General features: G+C 41.6%; 1 protein-coding gene and 1 pseudogene across 1 annotated transcript in view; one reads left to right on the top strand and one right to left on the bottom strand.

Annotated features, from left to right (window-relative positions):
• Positions 1–18,552, bottom strand: part of TCEA1 (transcription elongation factor A1) — a 76,316-nt gene that overhangs the window by 25,356 nt on the left and 32,408 nt on the right. The window contains exon 3 of the mRNA XM_066266128.1: positions 3,128–3,233. Within this exon, the coding sequence (XP_066122225.1) occupies positions 3,128–3,233 (106 nt within the window). The remainder of the gene's footprint in view (positions 1–3,127; positions 3,234–18,552) is intronic.
• LOC136328589 (putative deoxyribonuclease TATDN2 pseudogene) lies at positions 9,485–11,913 on the top strand (annotated as a pseudogene).

An 18,552-nucleotide genomic window follows, 5' to 3' on the forward strand; every position in this document is an offset into this window, starting at 1 on the left:
TCACCATAAAATGAGGATTATAATAGGACCTAACACACTCGAGGGTTAGAAGTAAATGCACTAATATAGGTCAATGCTTAGGTTCATCTTAAGTATTCAAAACTGTGCTAAAAAGCAGCAGCAGTTATTCTAGAAATATAACAGCAATCTAAAGAAAAGGCTTTGGTCAGAAAGATATTCATCAAGATATTATTTATAATAGCCATAAAATTAAAAATAACAAATCTAACAGGCAAGTGATTAAATTGTTGTATAGTCACTCAATGGGTTATTCTGAAGCCAATAAAAATTAGTTATGTCAAAAAAATACAAAAAAGCCTGACCAGGCAGTGGAACAGTGGGTAGAGTGTTGGCCTGGGACGCTAAGGACCCAGGTCCAAAACTCCAAGATCGGCGGCTTGAGCATGGGACATAGACATGATCACATGGTCACTGGTTGGAAACCCAAGGTAGCTGTCTTGAGGAAGGGGTCACTGACTCAGCTGGAGCCCCCAGTCAAGGCACATATGAGAAAGTAATCAATGAACAACTAAGGTGCCTCAATGAAGAATTGATGCTTCTCATCTCTCTCCCTTCCTGTCTGTCTGTCCCTACCTTTCCTTTCTCGCTTGCTAAAAAAAATTTATTAAAGACTAAAAATGTATATAATATTTTATACACACACACACACACACACACACACACACACACAGCATAAATAAAATTAGAGCTGAAGCAAAATCCATGCACCAGGAAAAGAAGACAAGATATTAACTGATGCTTATATTTAGACATAAACTTCAGGATGATTTTATTTTTCTCCTTCAACTCCTCAAATTTTATTTAATAAATGGGTAAATATTTTAACATAAGTTAAAAACTTTTAAAAGAACATGTACTAGAATTAATACCTCGGCCCTGGCCAGGTGGCTCAGTGGTAGAGCCTGGTATGTGGATGTCCCGGGTTCGATTCCCAGTCAGGGCACACAGGAGAAATTACCATCTGTTTCTCTACCCCTCCCCCTCTCTCATTCTCTCTCTTTTCTCCTCCTGCAATCATGGCTCGATTGGTTCAAGCACATTAGCTCCAGGCACTGAGAATGGCTCTGGGGAGCCTCCATCTATGGTGCACACACATATTTCTTATGAACCATTTGAAAACAAGTAGCAGACATCATGCTCCTTTTTCTTTCCTTGTATTTTTCTGAAGTGAGAAGCGGGGAAGCAGACAGATAAGACACCTGCATGTGCCCGACCGGGATTCACCCAGCATGCCCAATAAAGGGCGATGCTCTGCCCATCTAGGGCGTTGCTCCATTGCAACTGGAGCCATTCTCGTGCCTGAGGCAGAGGCCATGGAGCCATCCTCAGCACCCGGGCCATCTTTGCTCCAATGGAGCCTTGGCTGCGGGAGGGGGAGAGAGAAATAGAGAGAAAGGAGAAGGGGGAAAGGTGAAGAAGCAGATGGGCGCTTCTCCTGTGTGCCCTGTACGGGAATCAAAACCCAAGACTTCCACATGCCAGGCTGATGCTCTACCCTGAGCCAACCAGCCAGGGCAACATCATACTCCTTTATCCCCAAATATTTCATTTGTATTCCCTAAAGAAATTCATTTATATAACCAAAGTAAGTAATAAATAAATTTAACAATGATAAAATACTATTTACTTACCTACAGACCTTATACAAATTCTGCCAACTATCCTAATAATGATCTTTACAGCAATATTTTTTTTCTGGTACAGAATCACCTATTACATTTAGTTATCTTAAGACCAGACAATTAAACTGTATATGCTTTATGATTTTTAGTTCCTAGTTACCAAGTTCTTCTAATAGTTTTTTCTGCTACTGTTGCCTTTAAAATTGAAAAGGTTCACTTTTTCTATTTTCTCTTTCATACAAGGCCAATAACTGATTAGAGAAATGGCTAATGCTAGGGGAGAGAAGATGGATGAGCCCAATACATTTTGTGGTATCATAATGTAAGAGTGAGTGAGTGAATAAATAAATAAATGAGGCTTGTCAAAGAGAAAAAAGAGCCAGTTTGCAGAGCTGGTCAAATCTGGGACAAAATAAATATGAATAATGAATTACAATCCACTATATAGAACAGAAATGTATGTGTGCACACTAATAATAGATAAATAACTGGGAGGTAAAAGGGAAGGTTCTTTCTTATAGCAGAATAATGATATGATGATTTATAAATATTGAAGAAGTATAAGTTAGAAAATCATTATTTTGTAACTGTCACAGGGAAGTCTGATGAGTAGCAAGATAATTTCAGGATCTTAAAGTATGTCCCACAGAATGACAAATAAAAGAGGAAAAATAATAAATGACAGTGTACACCTTGACTGGGTTATCAAATAAATATCATCAATGCCTCTGGATCTGAAACTCCAAGGACACACACACTTACACAGTATTCTAGCTGTGGATGTACAACCTGATCTAATCATTACAAAGCAACAGATAGACCCCAAATAAGGACCATGCATTAATAACAAAGCATGTAAGGCACTTGTATTTTTCACAATATCAATGTGATAAAAGACATAAAAAGGCTTAAGAAGTATTCCAAATTAGAAAACTAGATATGGATCCTAGACTTGATCTTACAGAGAAACAAAAAGCTATAAAGGACAGCACTGGGATAACTGACAAAAATGGAACACTATCTTTAGATTCAAGTTCTGTAGCCATGTTAAACGTCCTGTACTACGATTACATAATAAGCTTGTTCAAAGGAAAGAGATACCTAAACATTAAAGGGTAAAGCATGACAGATGCCACATTTTTCCAACAGTTCAGAAAAAATAACTTGTGTGTGAATACACACATATAGAGAAAAAGACAAAGAATATGACAAAACAAATGTTAAATTTTTTTTTTCAAGTAAAAAAACCTTCCCCTTGGAGGAGAGATTTCTTTTTACTTAAAAGAGGTAACGTGGTTATAGGTACTGAAAGTCAAGAAAGCTAAATTTGACTAGCTTAAAAAGCAAAACCTTCCAGGTCAAACTAACACACTTTTATTATAAAGCACTAATTAAGTACACGTATAATCATAAAAAAAAATTGCAACAAAATATTTGAATAAACCAGAACATCATAAATATATACAAGGGAAGATCAATTATACCTAATAACTTTTTCCAGGATTTGATGAGAGACTTTGCTAAAGATGTAACTTCTTCATCTGTACTCTGCTTGCGAATAGCGTTTACTGACATTCCGATTCTTGTAGACTGCAAGGCAATGACAAAACATTTGTACAAACAATTTTATTTCAATTTAGTGTTTCATTTCCTTCTTTCCCAGACTGTTTCCATTTTAGAGTAGAAAAAAAAACACTTCAGTCCTGGCCAGTGGCTCAGTGGACAGAGCGTCTGCCCAGTGTATGGACGAACCAGGTTTGATTCCTGGGCAAACAGGAGAAGTGACCATCTGCTTCTTTCTCCTTCCCTCTTCCCAATTTTTCCTTTTTCCCCTCCCACAGCCAGTGGTTTGATTGGTTCCAGCATCAACCCTTGGCATTGAGGATAGCTTGGTTGGTCCAAGCATCGGCCTTGGGCATAAAAATAGCTCAGTTGATTTGAGGATTGGCCCCAAAGTTGCCGGGTGGATCCCAGTTGGGGTGTCTGTGGGAGTCTGCCCCACTATCTCCCCTCCTCTCATCTTGAAAGGAAGAAAAGAGAGAAAAGAAAAAAAAAAGAAAAGAAAAGGGAGGGAGGGAGGGAGAAAACTTCAAACATAAAAGTACACTATGGATTAAAGATAAATACATATTCAGATCAAACACTGAACTCAAGGTTCTTATCACAGATCTGCAAGCATATAACTTACTATTGTGATAAGGTTGGTTAACTAGTATATAAAACTGCCTTTCCATAAGAAAGAAGCAAGAATAAAATATGATATTTATAAATGTAAATACAAAAATAAATGTGTTTATTTACATGAACAAAGGCTGACGCAATCATGACTAACATATTCTCTTCTTTGTTTCTATACATTTCTCTACACAGATTACTTCCCAGACCACCTGCCCAAATACTACCATCTACAAAAGTTTACAAAGCATTTTTTGGCCTAAAACCAGCATATAACCAGAAATAATAAAATAGACTTCACAATACACACAATTTAACATGTGGTAATACTATGTGTCCAGGGTTATACTGAGAGCATCCATATTCGTTAATCTTCCTAACAACTCTTCAAAGTTAAAATCATTATCCCTATCTTTAAGATAAAGAGATGGCAAGTACCAATAAATAACTTGCCTACCATTACTAATAGGCAAAGCTGGGCTTTTAATCCAGGTCTTCCCACACCCTCATTGTCCAAAGTCCGTGCTCTTTCCAGCACATCAACACTTTCCAAATTGTGCTCAAAGCAAACAAATGTTAGCATGCCTATTAGCAGATAATCTTTCAAAACATATGGTCTATAGAAGAAAAAAATAAAAGAAAAAGAAGCCCCTGCTGTAAACTTTAAGGAAGAGAAAAAAAAGGATACTTAAGGTTTCCTTCTAAAGTTTCCAATCCACTCAACAAAAAGATTGAGGACAGAAGTTTTATTCACGGATTTAGAATATGTATTTAGTCAGAGGGTCTTAAATTATTATATCTCCACTTGGAAAGTCAAGCATGGGACCATGGCCAGTTGGCTCAGTGGTAGAGCATCAGCCTGGAGTGTGGATGTCCAGGGTTCAATTCCAGGTCAGGGCACACAGAAGAAGTGCCCATCTGCTTTTCCTTGCCTCCTCCTCTCATTTCTCTCTCCCCCTTCTTCAGCCATGGCTTGATTGGAGCAAGTTGGCCCCGGGCTCTGAGGATGGCCCCATGGCCTCCACCTCTGGTGCTAAGAAGAGTTCAATTGCTGAGCAAGAGAGCATTGCCCACTAGTGCGCTTGCCAGGTGGATCCTGGTTGGGGTGCATGCAGGAGTCTGTCTCTGTCTCCCCTCCTCTCACTGATTAATAAAAAATAAATAAAAAAAGAAGAAAAAAAGAAAAAAGGAGGAAAAAAGCCAAGCATGGCAAATAAAATTCTATAACAAAAAAATAATAGGGGACTCCAAATACACTATCTAAAGCCCCAAAATTATTTGGGATTAAAATTTTGAAGTTTGTTTCTTTTAACCACAAAGTGGTTTGTTGCTTTTAAAAATAAGATAGTTAAGCCCTGGCCGGTTGGCTCAGCGGTAGAGCGTCGGCCTAGCGTGCGGAGGACCCGGGTTCGATTCCCGGCCAGGGCACACAGGAGAGGTGCCCATTTGCTTCTCCACCCCTCCGCCGCGCTTTCCTCTCTGTCTCTCTCTTCCCCTCCCGCAGCCAAGGCTCCATTGGAGCAAAGATGGCCCGGGCGCTGGGCATGGCTCTGTGGCCACTGCCCCAGGTGTTAGAGTGGTTCTGGTCGCAACATGGCGACACCCAGGATGGGCAGAGCATCGTCCCCTGGTGGGCAGAGCGTCGCCCCTGGTGGGCGTGCCGGGTGGATCCCGGTCGGGCGCATGCGGGAGTCTGTCTGACTGTCTCTCCCTGTTTCCAGCTTCAGAAAAAAAAAAAGAAAAAAAAAAAAAATGAAAAAAATAAGATAGTTAGGGCCCTAGCTGGTTGGCTCAGGGGTAGAGCATCGGCTTGGCATGCAGGAGTCCAGGTTCGATTCCCGGCCAGGGCACACAGGAGAAGCACCCATCTGCTTCTCCACCCCTCCCCCTCTCCTTCCTCTCTGTCTCTGTCTTCCCCTCCCGCAGCCAAGGCTCCAATGGAGCAAAGTTGGCCCGGGCGCTGAGGATGGCTCCATGGCCTCTGCCTCAGGTGCTAGAATGCCTCGGGTTGCAACAGAACAACACCCCAGATGGGCAGAGCATCACTCCCTGGTGGGCATATTGGGTGGATCCCGGTCGGGCGCATGTGGGAGTCTGTCTGACTGCCTCCGTTTCCAACTTCAGAAAAATACAAAAAATAAAATAAAATAAGATAGTCAGACCAAGAGGTTAGACCATTGTATCCAATAAACCATGACTATAATTACTGATGCAAAACAAAAAACAAACAAAAAAAGATGGTCTCAGAGTATTTTTTTAGTGAATAAAATACAATTAGAACACTATTTTATTTATTTATTTATTTATTTATTTATTTATTTATTTTTGTCAGCTGATAAAGTAGGCACTTCAACGGAGAAAATTTCCCAGAGGCAAGGGTCTGGGCTGTATGGCACAGCTCACCACTGTGTGGACCCAAAACTATCCCACTGGATGCAGCTAACAGCTTAGAAGTGGGGCTTGAGCTGTCGCCAGTGTAATGAATGTCAGGTCCTGACTTCCTGTCCCAATAATTACAGCGCTCCTTCTCCACACCCATTCACCGCTATTCCTCACCACCCGTTCCCCCCGCCCCCACACACAGCCTAGAAGAAAATCTTTCTAAATGAGTAGAAGAAATCACCTGGGTTACAATCTAGTTCTAAAGCTTGGGGTTGAGGAGGATTAGCAGAGAAAATGGAATTTCAGGAGGTCATAGAATTTCAGGAGGTCATAGGTGAACAAAGTTAAAGAAGAACATCAACAAATTATGTGCTATAGGGTGATTGTTTTTTAATCACAGGATATTTTGATAACTAAAGAGTCAATGATTTCCTATTTAGAACCTAATAAAACCACATGAAAACTATAAGCAGCAACTTTAATAAACATGCTTATCTAAGGAAGAGACTGGCCAGTCAAAAAGAAACAAGGCTACTGAGGTAGGTAAAAAATAAAGAGCTGAGCCTGGCTGTGGTGGCGCAGCGGACAGAGCACTGACCTGTAACGCTAAGGTTGCCAGTTCGAAACCCTGGCCTTGCCTAGTCAAGGTACATGTGTGAAGCATTCGATGAACAACTGAAGTGAAGCAACTACAAGCTGATACTTCTCATTGCTCCCCCTTTCTCCTCTCTGTATAAAATCCATAAACAAAATCTTTAAAAAAAAAACTAAAACTAAAGAAAAAACACAAAGATTGAAGTAGGTGCGTTTTTCTCCCTTTTGGGGGTATTTTGGGAAGACTAGAAGAAAGCAGACAGAAGAAAGGATAATCAAGCTATTTTACTTGGACAGCCTTGTCTATATTTGCCTAAGAATTCCTTAGACTCTCAATTTTTCCCCAAAATGATAGAGTATGATTTACAGGATGTAAGAGATGGGCCATAAAAAAGGGTTTTGTGCTCAACTAAAATGAGGAATTGTAGAGTTAAACAGACTTCTTGACTGCAAGACTAATAAAAGATTAAGAGACAAACTATACATCATGAAATTCTAGACAGAAAATGTGTACCTTTGCCCACAGTTGGCCACCTGGTTTCAATCGAAGACCAATAATAGTTAATAGAGACACTACCTTGGAAAGACAGAGAATGAATTACATAGACCGAACGAGAATCAGCTGCATATTGGTGCTAAAGCAGAAAGAAAGAAGTAGTGAGATCTAAAGACACTGCCAACATCACGGGGTATAGGCAGATTGTGATGCTCTAGGGCCGTGATGGCGAACCTTTTTATAAAATCCGCCCACTTTTGCAGTGCTGGTCAACCTGGTCCCTTCCGCCCACTAGTGGGCGTTCCAACTTTCATGGTGGGCCAATCGCGGCACCATTTGGTTGCTCCGCTACTGCCCACCGTGGAAGCTGGAATACCCACTAGTGGGCGGGAGGAACCAGGTTGACCAGCACTGCAAAAGTGGGCGGATTTTATAAAAAGGTTCACCATCATGGCTCTAGGGGGAAAAAAATCACCTTTTATGATCACTCATGAGTTTTTGCCAAAATAATTTGAAGATAGCCACTAAATCTTAAGGTAAAAAACATATAGTTACTCTAAAACATTGTTAAAAGAAATTAAAGATCTAAATAAATGGAAAGGCATCCCATATTAACAGACTGGAAAACTTTAAAGTTACAATTTCAATACTAATCAAATCAAATTACATTATTTTTTCCTGAAGTGAGAAGTGGGGAGGCAGAGAGACAGACTCCCACATGTGCCCGACCGGATCCAACATTCTAGTGTCCAAGGCAGAGGCCATGGAGCCATCCTCAGCGCCCAGGTCAACTTTGCTCCAGTGGAGCCTTGGCTGCAGGAGGGGAAGAGAGAGAGAGAGAGAGAGAGAAAGGAGATAGGGAAGGGTGGAGAAGCAGATGGGTGCTTCTCCTATTGTGTCCTGGCCGGGAAACAAACCCAGGACTTCCACACACTGGGCCAACGCTCTATCGCTAAGCCCACCGGCCAGGGCCTCAAACTACATATTCAAAGCAATTCCTATCAGAATACAAGCTGCCTTTTGTACAGAAATTAGGAAGCTCATCCTAAAGGTTCATATGGAAATATAAAAGACCCAAAATAGCTAAAACAATCTTGAAAAAGTACAGGCAAGTATGGGGTGGGAAGTAGATGGTGAGTGGAGCAAAGGCAGGGGGATTCCCAGCCTGGCGGCTTCAAGTCCAATGTCTGGAACACTGCAGCAGAGACAGAAGGCGCAGGGAATGAAGGGGAACCACCATGTGTAGACCTTAAAGCACCTGTAGTTTTTTGAAGCATTTTGACATCTTTGAAGGGCATGCTTTGCATTGCAAACTAAATTGAGTGTTCAGTAGTCTCCAAAGCAGCACTGTGCAAACTGAAGCATCTGGTAATCACAGGAGCACTATGTGGGCTTGGAAACCCAACACAAAGCCTTAAATCTTACAGTGCTTGGGTATCGCAAACTGTCTAGTGCTTTTTCGGCATCCCTGAAACTTAGAGCAGTAGTCCCCAACCTTTTTTGGGCCACGGACCGGTTTATTGTCAGAAAATATTTTCACAGACCGGCCTTTAGGATGGGACTGATAAATGTATCACGTGACCAAGACAAGTGTCGAGTGAGTCTTAGACGGATGTAACAGAGGGAATCTGGTCATTTTTAAAAAATAAAACATCAGCCTGGCCAGGCGGTGCTGCAGTGGATTGAGCGAAGAACTGGGATGCGGAAGGATCCAGGTTCGAGACCCCAAGATTGCCCGCTTGAGCGCGGACTCATCTGGCTTGAGCAAAAAGCTCACCAGCTTGGACCCAAGGTCGCTGGCTTGAGCAAGGGGTTACTCGGTCTGCTGAAGGCCCACAGTCAAGGCAAATATAAGAAAGCAATCAATGAACAACTAAGGTGTCACAATGAAAAACTGATGATTGATGCTTCTCATCTCTCTCCGTTCCTGCCTGTCTGTCCCTATCTGTCCCTCTCTCTGACTCTCTGTCTCTGAAAAAAAAAAAAGAAGGGAGAAGGAAGAAGGTGTCCATGGGGTGGGAACAGTGCAAGGTCAAGTTACCACTGGAACAGCACTCAGAATGTGTTCCCACAGATGCAGGTGCCTTGGTGAACCCAGTGATTTGGTCCCTCTAAGTGGCCAGCTTACAGCTCTCCATCATGTTCTAGAAGGGCCAGCAGCCCCAAGTGCCTGAAATCCCAAAAGGAAGACAATATGGCCTGCACATGCTGGTTGTCATCAAAGACTTATCCCACCACAGAAATTCATCCTTCTCCTCCTCCTCTTCCCATTCCATCTCAGGTATGGACAGACTGCCTCCATAGGCTGCCTGATTTGGAAAACAGAGGGATCCCGTTAGGGTCAGGGGATACCATCTGTGCCCTGCCAACTCCTCTTCTAAAGAAGCTTCTCAGCCCTGGCCGGTTGGCTCAGCGGTAGAGCGTCGGCCTAGCGTGCGGAGGACCCGGGTTCGATTCCCGGCCAGGGCACACAGGAGAAGCGCCCATTTGCTTCTCCACCCCTCCGCCGCGCTTTCCTCTCTGTCTCTCTCTTCCCCTCCCGCAGCCAAGGCTCCATTGGAGCAAAGATGGTCCGGGCGCTGGGCATGGCTCTGTGGCCTCTGCCTCAGGCGCTAGAGTGGCTCTGGTCGCAATATGGCGACGCCCAGGATGGGCAGAGCATCGCCCCCTGGTGGGCAGAGCGTCGCCCCTGGTGGGCGTGCCGGGTGGATCCCGGTCGGGCGCATGCGGGAGTCTGTCTGACTGTCTCTCCCTGTTTCCAGCTTCAGAAAAATGAAAAAAAAAAAAAAAAAGAAGCTTCTCTACAGAAGGAAACCTGCAGCCTTAAGATTGATTCCAAAGATAGTTCTCGTAATTCTGTGAACTCTGAGTTTGCAGCTGAAGATGTGTCAAATGATTCCACTGAGGAACCAAAGTTCAGAAAAGGAAGAGGGTTAGACCAAAGCTCAGCAATAATCTACCTGAAGGCTATTAAGGGCATCCTGGGAAAGTGGATGCCAAAAAGTCAGGAAGACACTGCCACTAGGGCAAAACCAAACACAGAAAAGCGCCCCAATCACAGAAAGGGCCAGCCAGGAATGTTCTGTGTCTGCGACTCAGAAAGAGAAAGGGTCAGTCCCAGAGGTCAGAGGAAAAGGCTGTTGTGAAGAAAGTAGCTTTGTGACAGCAGTGTGATAGACCATCAGGAGAAACCAGCAAGGGTGACCAAAGGACAGTTACTAACAAATGCTTTCCACCCCTACAGTTTCTAGATGATTTTGATTCTCATTTAGGAAGCCAAAAGCCTAAAGGGAGACAAGTGACTCTTCACGAGGTGTCCACAGTCAGATTCTCTTAGAAGCCCATCTCGCTGAAACTCTCAGCAGTTTCAGAGCCTTCTGCCTTCCCCCACTAAGTCTGGCTCATCTGTACAGCAGTCCTTGGTATGACTACACCAGATACTGGACACACAGTCCCAAGCTGTCTAGCTGCCCCTCTTTCCATGGGGAGCAGCAGTAATGACACCCTGCAGGCTGGGAGAAGCAGCCAGAATCTCCTGAGTGATTATTCCCCCAACTCTACAGTGAGCTCCTAAAATACTGCCAGAGATCTAAATGCGACAGAGGAAGGCAGATATCAAAATCATCACTCATTTTATTTCTCCAAAAGCTTAGAAGAAAAGGAGATGAAAGAAAAAATAACATCCAGGAGACAGTTCTTATGAAAGACATCTAACTCCCTAATGAGGAGCCATGAAGAAGAGCCAAGCTTAAAGGAGGGTTTCATCCATAACCACTATTACTTGCACATGCTCTACTCCAAGTTGTCTTTCAAAGAAACCTTTTATCAGGTGCAGAAAAATTTATACTGGCTCCTTTCCTAAGGAACTTCAGGGCTGCACCTCTGACTTCAGTGATCCCAGGACACTGACAGATTGCCTATGAGAAGAGGTGCTGAAAGAGAAACTGGATGGGGAATGGGGACTTTGGCTGACAACCTCATTTTGTACATTACTCCAATGAGATTCAAGAAAGAAATCTTCTGCAAGCATCCAGGCATCCAAAGGCTGTGGCATATGGGGAAATGGGCTTGAATTATTCTTAAAAGTCTACGAGGCCTGTCCCAGAACAACACAAGATATTTGAGAGACAGCTGCAGCTGGCCATGTCTCTGAAGAAGCCCTAGTGATCCACTGCTGAGAAGCTGACAAAGATCTGATAAACACCATAAATAAATTTATGCCCCCAGACTACAAGAACCCTAACCATTGCTAAACCAGCAGCCACATAGTCATCAAGTCCCTGTAGAAGCACTTTCCCAACGTCTGTAGGATTTATGGCAGTCCTGACTGACTCCTCCACCAAGACCAGTGAACTTCTGAATCAGACCATGCAGGAGAGGATCACTGTGGAAAGTGATGCCCCCTACCTCTTGTCCCAAAAAGTTTCCAAAAGCTGTTGCCAGTATGCCCACTCAGGCCTGGCCTTGCATACAGTTCAAAAGATCTACAGCATTATAGATCAGGCACTCTCCCCTAGCTTGGGTACTCAGAGAGAACACCAGTTGCCTCTACAATCTTTAAGCACAGAGGCTGTAGTCAGGAGTCGCCCATTAAAGAACAACCAGTGGTGCGACAGAACATAGGCTGGGTTTCCACTAAGCCTGGGTTCCAGGACAAATGTGTGTTTGGAGAGCCCACTGAAATGTCAAAAACCAGGACAGAAAACAGGATACTGGTATTTTCCTTGAAACCTCATCATAAGGGGCTTGCTTCTGGCTGGTGAGTGGATGGGTAGAGTGCAGTGGAGCAAAGTGAGGGGCAGTGGCTTGCCTCTCAGCCACATTGCTCCAGAGCAGTCAAGGAAGAAGAATGAGGCTAGCAGAAGACTGCAACAAGCTTGCCAATCCAAATTCCTGTTCTCTGCAGTCTGTGTTTTTGAATAGTCTATGAATAAAGGCACCCTCCTAGTCTTAAAAGAAAAACGAATCAAGTTGGAAGATTCACAATTCCCAATTTCAAAACTTGCTAGTAAGCTGCAGTAATCAAGACAATGTGGCCCTAGAAAAGGAGACATGAAGATTAATGGAACAGATTTAAGAATCCAGAAACAAACCCCTACATCTTTCTCCACTGATATTTCAACAAGGATGTCAAGACAAATCAAAGGTGGAACAAGTAGATACACATTTAAAAGAATGAAGTTGGCCTGACCAGGTGATGGTGCAGTGGACAGAGCACTGGACTGGGATGCAGAGAACTCAGGTTCAAAATCCCGAGGTCGCCGGCTTGAGTTCAGGCTCATCTGGTTTGAGCAAGGCTAACCAGCTTGAGCCCAAGGTCGCTGGCTCAAACAAGGGGTCTCTCGGTCTGCTGTAGCCCCCTGGTCAAGGCACATATGAAAAAGCAATCAATAAACAACTAAGGTGCCGCAACGAAGAACTGATGCTTCTCATCTCTCTCCCTTCCTGCCTGTCCCTATCTGTCCCTCTCTGTCTCACTCTCTGTCACACACACAAAAAGAGTTCGACCTCTTCTTCATAACACAATTAAAAAATCAACTCAAAATGAATCACAGACCTAATGTGTAAGAGCTAAAACTGTAAAGCTCTTGGAAGAAAACACAGAAACATAGAGCCCTGACCGGATAGCTGGGTTGGTTAAGGCAGCATTGTCCCGAAGTGCAGAGGTTTCCCATCCGATCCCCGGTCAGGGCACATACATGAACAAATCGACCAATGTTCCTGCCTCTCTCTCTCTCTCCCCCACCCCTCCTCTCTAAAAATGAATAAATAAAAAAATAAAAAAAAAGTTCTTGAAAACATAGGAACAAACTTGTAACTTTGAATTAGGCAATAGTTTCTTAAATATGACACCTAAAACACAAACGACAACCAAAAAAAGACTATAACAAAATTTTAAATTTTTGTGCTTCAAAGAACACCAATAAGAAAGTAAAGATGGGAGTGACATCAGAGAAACGGTGCTGTAAGGAGCGATACCGATAAATCTCCCCCAAAATTCAATAAGATCTTCAACCAGAGACAGAAAAATCTATCCTTGAAGCCTCCAGAAGTTCCACACTAAACACGAAGGTATGATCGAGGGAAAAATTGACTAAATATATAATCAATCTGAAGGAAATAAGGAGGAAGAAACACTCCGCCTTCCTCGCTAACCTAAATAAGGGCTGCTTTCACTGGGACTGAGAGTATAGGAACTAAGGCGGGCATAGGGTATGAATAGATCCAGGCTGCGGCACAAATGTCCGAACCAGGCGGTGGCAAAGACATCCAAGCCGAGGAAAAACTGTGCTTGTGGCAACCCGGGCAACACAAGCTAACGCTCACACCAAACCCAGACAAAGAAAGGCACTCGGGACATCCATTAGCCCCGATCTCCTGGTCGGCACACGCAGATAGTGGGCGAGAGATTCCTCCTAGAGCCCCGAGAGTGGGTGCCCGTGTTACCGGACAGAGGGGCAGAGTCAGAGGCCTTTCTGTGGGCTGAAACCGGAAGCTCGGGGTCTCCCCTGCACCCCAAAAAGCAGTGCACGGGGAGTGAGTGGGAGTGAAATTCCCTACACTCGAACTTTTCTGTGCAGGCAGGTTGCCTCACAGGGAGTGAGAGGCGGCTGGCCGGATATCCTGGTGCGAGCAAGGAGAGTGGGCGAGAGATTCCCCCGGGAGTGGGCAGCCGTGTTACCAGACAGAGGGACAGAGTCAGAGGTCTTTGTGTGGGCCGAAGCCCCGCCTGATTATCCTAGCAGCTCTGACTGAGCCTTATCCAGAGCCCTGCGCGGAGTGGGAATAGAGTGGGGATTTGGCAGCTCTTTGAGCCTCTTACTCTCCAGGCAGAGGCAGCAGTAACCCCATAGCTGGATCATCAGGCTACTAATTCAGGAAGGAAAGACTAGGAAAGAGGCTCAGGAAATACGGACTCTCTCATTGAGCCTGCAAATGCTAATGAGCCTCAACTGCCAACGAGACTGAAGCCTAATATATGACATTGCCATAGAAACATATCAACTGCAAACCTCTACCTAAGCATGCCAAAGGAGCAGAACCCAGGGTACAGAGTCACCGACCAGGAAGAGGGAGAGAAAAGAAAAAGCAAGAAGATAACCTCTCAAAATCAAGAATAATCCACAGACTTTAAAAACTATCCCATTTTATTATATTTGTTCGTTTTTTTCTCTTCTTGTCCTATTTTCTTCCTTTTCCAATTTGGTTGTTTAATTCTCTGCCAGTCTTACTCTCTCCTCTCCTTGAACTACACTATCCATAAGTGTTACATCTCCCATTATCTTTTCTTTCCTCTTCCTTTCTCTCTCTGAGGGTTGCACTCCAAAACCCTTAACTGTTTCTCTCTCTCTCTCTCTCTCCTTTTATTCTTTTTTCTTCTTTTTGTGTTTTCCCCTTTCTTTTTTTTTCTCTCCCTCTATATTAGTTTCTTCTTTTCTCCTTTACTTTTCCTCTCATTCAATCCTCAATCACGAACAAATTATTTTATCTGGGACTCAAATTGTTCTTTGTGGTGCTTTGGGGTTTTTTTACTTTGCTTTTTAAACACACTAGCAGGGCTCCCAACCCTGGCTCTCCGTTTTATCTAGTTCTTGATCCACTAAATACAATAGTAATTTTTTAATTTTTTCCCCCTTTTACCTGTTTCCCTCTTATTCCTCTCATCATACCTCTTAGTCAACCATCACCTAAAAGCAAATCATTTTATTCTTGACCCAAATTTTTTCCTTTTTTGCATTTTGTGGGTCCATACCCCCTTTTTTGCCCCCTTATCACTTCTCTGCAACTTAGGCCATCCATTATAGGTATTTTTTGTTCTATTTAGAACAATATAATTCACAGTTCACCACAAGATGTTCTCAAGAAGGAGGGGACAGGAGAGGAGAGGAAAAAAGGGGGGGAGATAATTTTTTTTTATTCTTTTTTATTTTTTTAACTTTTTATTCTCTATTAATTCTCATTAATACTATCAACAAAACCACTCTCAGATGCCATTAAGGTAAAGGAAATTGAATATCATGGATACAAAAGACAGAGAGGTAGCACAGATAGATGAGGGAAAATCTATGGAGAAAAAATTTAATATATTGGAAATCTTGGAGCTAAATGACAGAGAATTTAAAATAGAAATCCTAAAAATACTCAGATATACAAGAAAACACAGAAAGGCAATTTAGGGAGCTCAGAAAATAACGCAATGAACACAAAGAATATATTACCAAGGAAATTGAAACTATCAAAAAAAATCAAACAGATAAAAAACTCAATTCATGAGCTGAAAAACGAGGTAACAAGCTTAGCTAATAGAACAGGCTAGATAGAAGGTAGGATTAGTGCAATAGAAGACAAGCAACTTGAGGCACAACAGAGAGAAGAAAGAGACTCAAAAATTAAAAAAAAAAATGAGAAAGCCCTACAGGAACTGTCTGACTCCATCAAAAAGAATAACATAAGAATAATAGGTATATCAGAGGGAGAAGAGAGAGAAAATGGAATAGAGAACATATTCAAACAAATAATAGAAGTGAAACTTCCCAAGCCTGTGGAAAGAACTAAAGCCTCAAATTCAAGAAGCAAACAGAACTGCGAGTTTTCTTAACCCCAACAAACCTACTCCAAGGCACATCATAATGAAACTGGCACAAACCAATGACAAAGAAAAAATTCTCAAGGCAGCCAGGGAAAAGAATACATTAGAATATCATCAGATTTCTCAACAGAAACTATACAAGCTAGAAGAGAGTGGACCCCAATATTTAAAGTCCTGAAAGAGAGAAACTTTCAGCCATGAATACAATACACAACAAAGCTATCCTTCAAATATGAAGGTGAAATAAAAACATTCACAGATACAGAAAAGATGAGGAAATTTATCATCAGAAAACCCCCACTCCAGAAATTACTAAAGGGGGTTTTCCAACCAGATACAAAGAACAAAACAAAACAACACCACAAGTAAAAGCTCCACCAAGAACACAAAACACAATAAAACCAAACTTAAACTGTGACAACAAAAGCAAAAAAAAGGAGAGAGGACGGAGATTAACAGTAGCAAAGGACGATAGAGTGTAAAAGTACTCACAAGATAGTGCACTACAATGAACAGGGTAGGAACCCTTTTCATTACTTAATGGTAACCACCATTGAAAAAACCACCACAGAAGCACATGATTTAAAAAAGATAGCAACAGAGGAAAGATGTATGGAATACAAACAAACAAAAACAAAAGATAGAAAAACAAAAGAGAAGAATCAAACAAGACACAAAACTAACAGAAAGCAATCTATAAAATGGCAATAGGGAACTCACAAGTGTCAATAATTACACTAAATGTAAACAGATTAAACTCATCAATAAAAAGGCACAGAGTAGCAAAATGGATTAAAAAAGAAAATCCATCTGTATGCTGCCTACAAGAAACCATCTAAGCAACAAGGATAAAAACAAATTCAAAGTGAAAGGCTGGAAAACAATACTCCAAGCAAATAACATCCAAAAAAAAGCAGGCGTAGCAATACTGATATATGACAATGCTGACTACAAGACAGCAAAAGTACTCAGAGACAAAAATGGTCATTTCATAATGATTACGGGGATGCTGAATTAAGAAGACATAACAATTCTTAATATATATGCACCAAACCAAGGAGCACCAAAATATATAAGACAGCTACTTATTGACCTTAAAACAAAAACTGACAAAAATACAATCATACTTGCAGGCCTCAACACACCGCTGACGGCTCTAGATCGGTCATCCAAACAGAGAATCAACAAAGATATATTGGCCTTAAACAAAATACTAGAGCACCTGGATATGATAGACATCTACAGGACATTTCATCCCAAAGTGACAGAGTATACATTTTTCTCCAGTGTACATGGATCATTCTCAAGAACTGACCATATGTTGGGCCACAAAAACAACATCAGCAAATTCAGAAAAATCAAAGTTGTACCAAGCATATTTTCTGATCATAAAACTACAAACTAGAATTCAACTGCAAAAACGAAGAAAAAAACCCCACAAAAATGTGGAAACTAAACAACATACTTTTAAAAAATGAATGGGTCAAAGAAGAAATAAATGCAGAGATCAAAAGATATATACAGACTAAAGAAAATGACAATACGACATATCAGAATCTATGGGATGCAGCAAAAGCAGTGATAAGGGGGAAGTTCATATCACTTCAGACCTATATGAACAAACAAGAGAGAGCCCAAGTGAACCACTTAACTTCACAGCTTAAAGAACTGGAAAAAGAAGAACAAAGACAACCCAAAATCAGCAGAAGAAAAGAGATAATAAAAATCAGAGCAGAAATAAATGAAATAGAGAACAGAAAAACTATAGAAAAAATTAATAGAACAAGGAGCTGGTTCTTTGAAGAGATAAATAAAATTGACAAACCCTTCGCAAGACTCACTAAGGAAAAAAGAGAAAGAACTCATATAAACAAAATCCAAATTGAAAGAGGAGAAATCACCACGGACATCATAGATATACAAAGAATTATTGTAGAATACTATGAAAAACTTTATGCCACTAAATTCAATAATCTAGAAGAAATGGATAAATTTCTAGAACAATACAACCTTCCTAGACTGAGTCAAGAAGAAGCAGAAAGCCTAAACAGACCAATTAGTAGGGAAGAAATAGGAAAAACTATTAAAAACTCCCCAAAAATAAAAGTCCAGGCCCTGATGGCTATACCAGCGAATTTTATCAAACATTCAAAGAAGACTTGGTTCCTATTCTACACAAAGTCTTCCAAAAAATTGAAGAAGAAGCAATACTTCCAAACACATTTTATGAGGCCAACATAACTCTCATACCGAAACCAGGCAAGGACAGCACAAGAAAAGAAAACTACAGACCAGTATCTCTAATGAATACAGATGCTAAAATACTAAACAAAATACTAGCAAATCAAATACAACAACATATTAAAAAGATAATACATCATGATCAAGTGGGATTCATCCCAGAATCTCAAGGATGGTTCAACATACGTAAAACAGTTAACATAATATACCATATCAACAAACAAAGAACAAAAACCACATGATCATATCAATAGATGCAGAAAAGGCATTTGATAAAATACAACACAATTTTATGTTTAAGATTCTCAACAAAATGGGTATAGAAGGAAAATATCTCAACATGATAAAGGCCATATATGATATACCATCAGCCAACATCATATTAAATGGCACAAAACTGAAGGCTTTCCCCCTTAAATCAGAACAATACA

The sequence above is a fragment of the Saccopteryx bilineata genome, chromosome 3 (genome assembly GCF_036850765.1).
Source record: "Saccopteryx bilineata isolate mSacBil1 chromosome 3, mSacBil1_pri_phased_curated, whole genome shotgun sequence".
Taxonomy (NCBI): Eukaryota; Metazoa; Chordata; class Mammalia; order Chiroptera; family Emballonuridae; genus Saccopteryx; species Saccopteryx bilineata.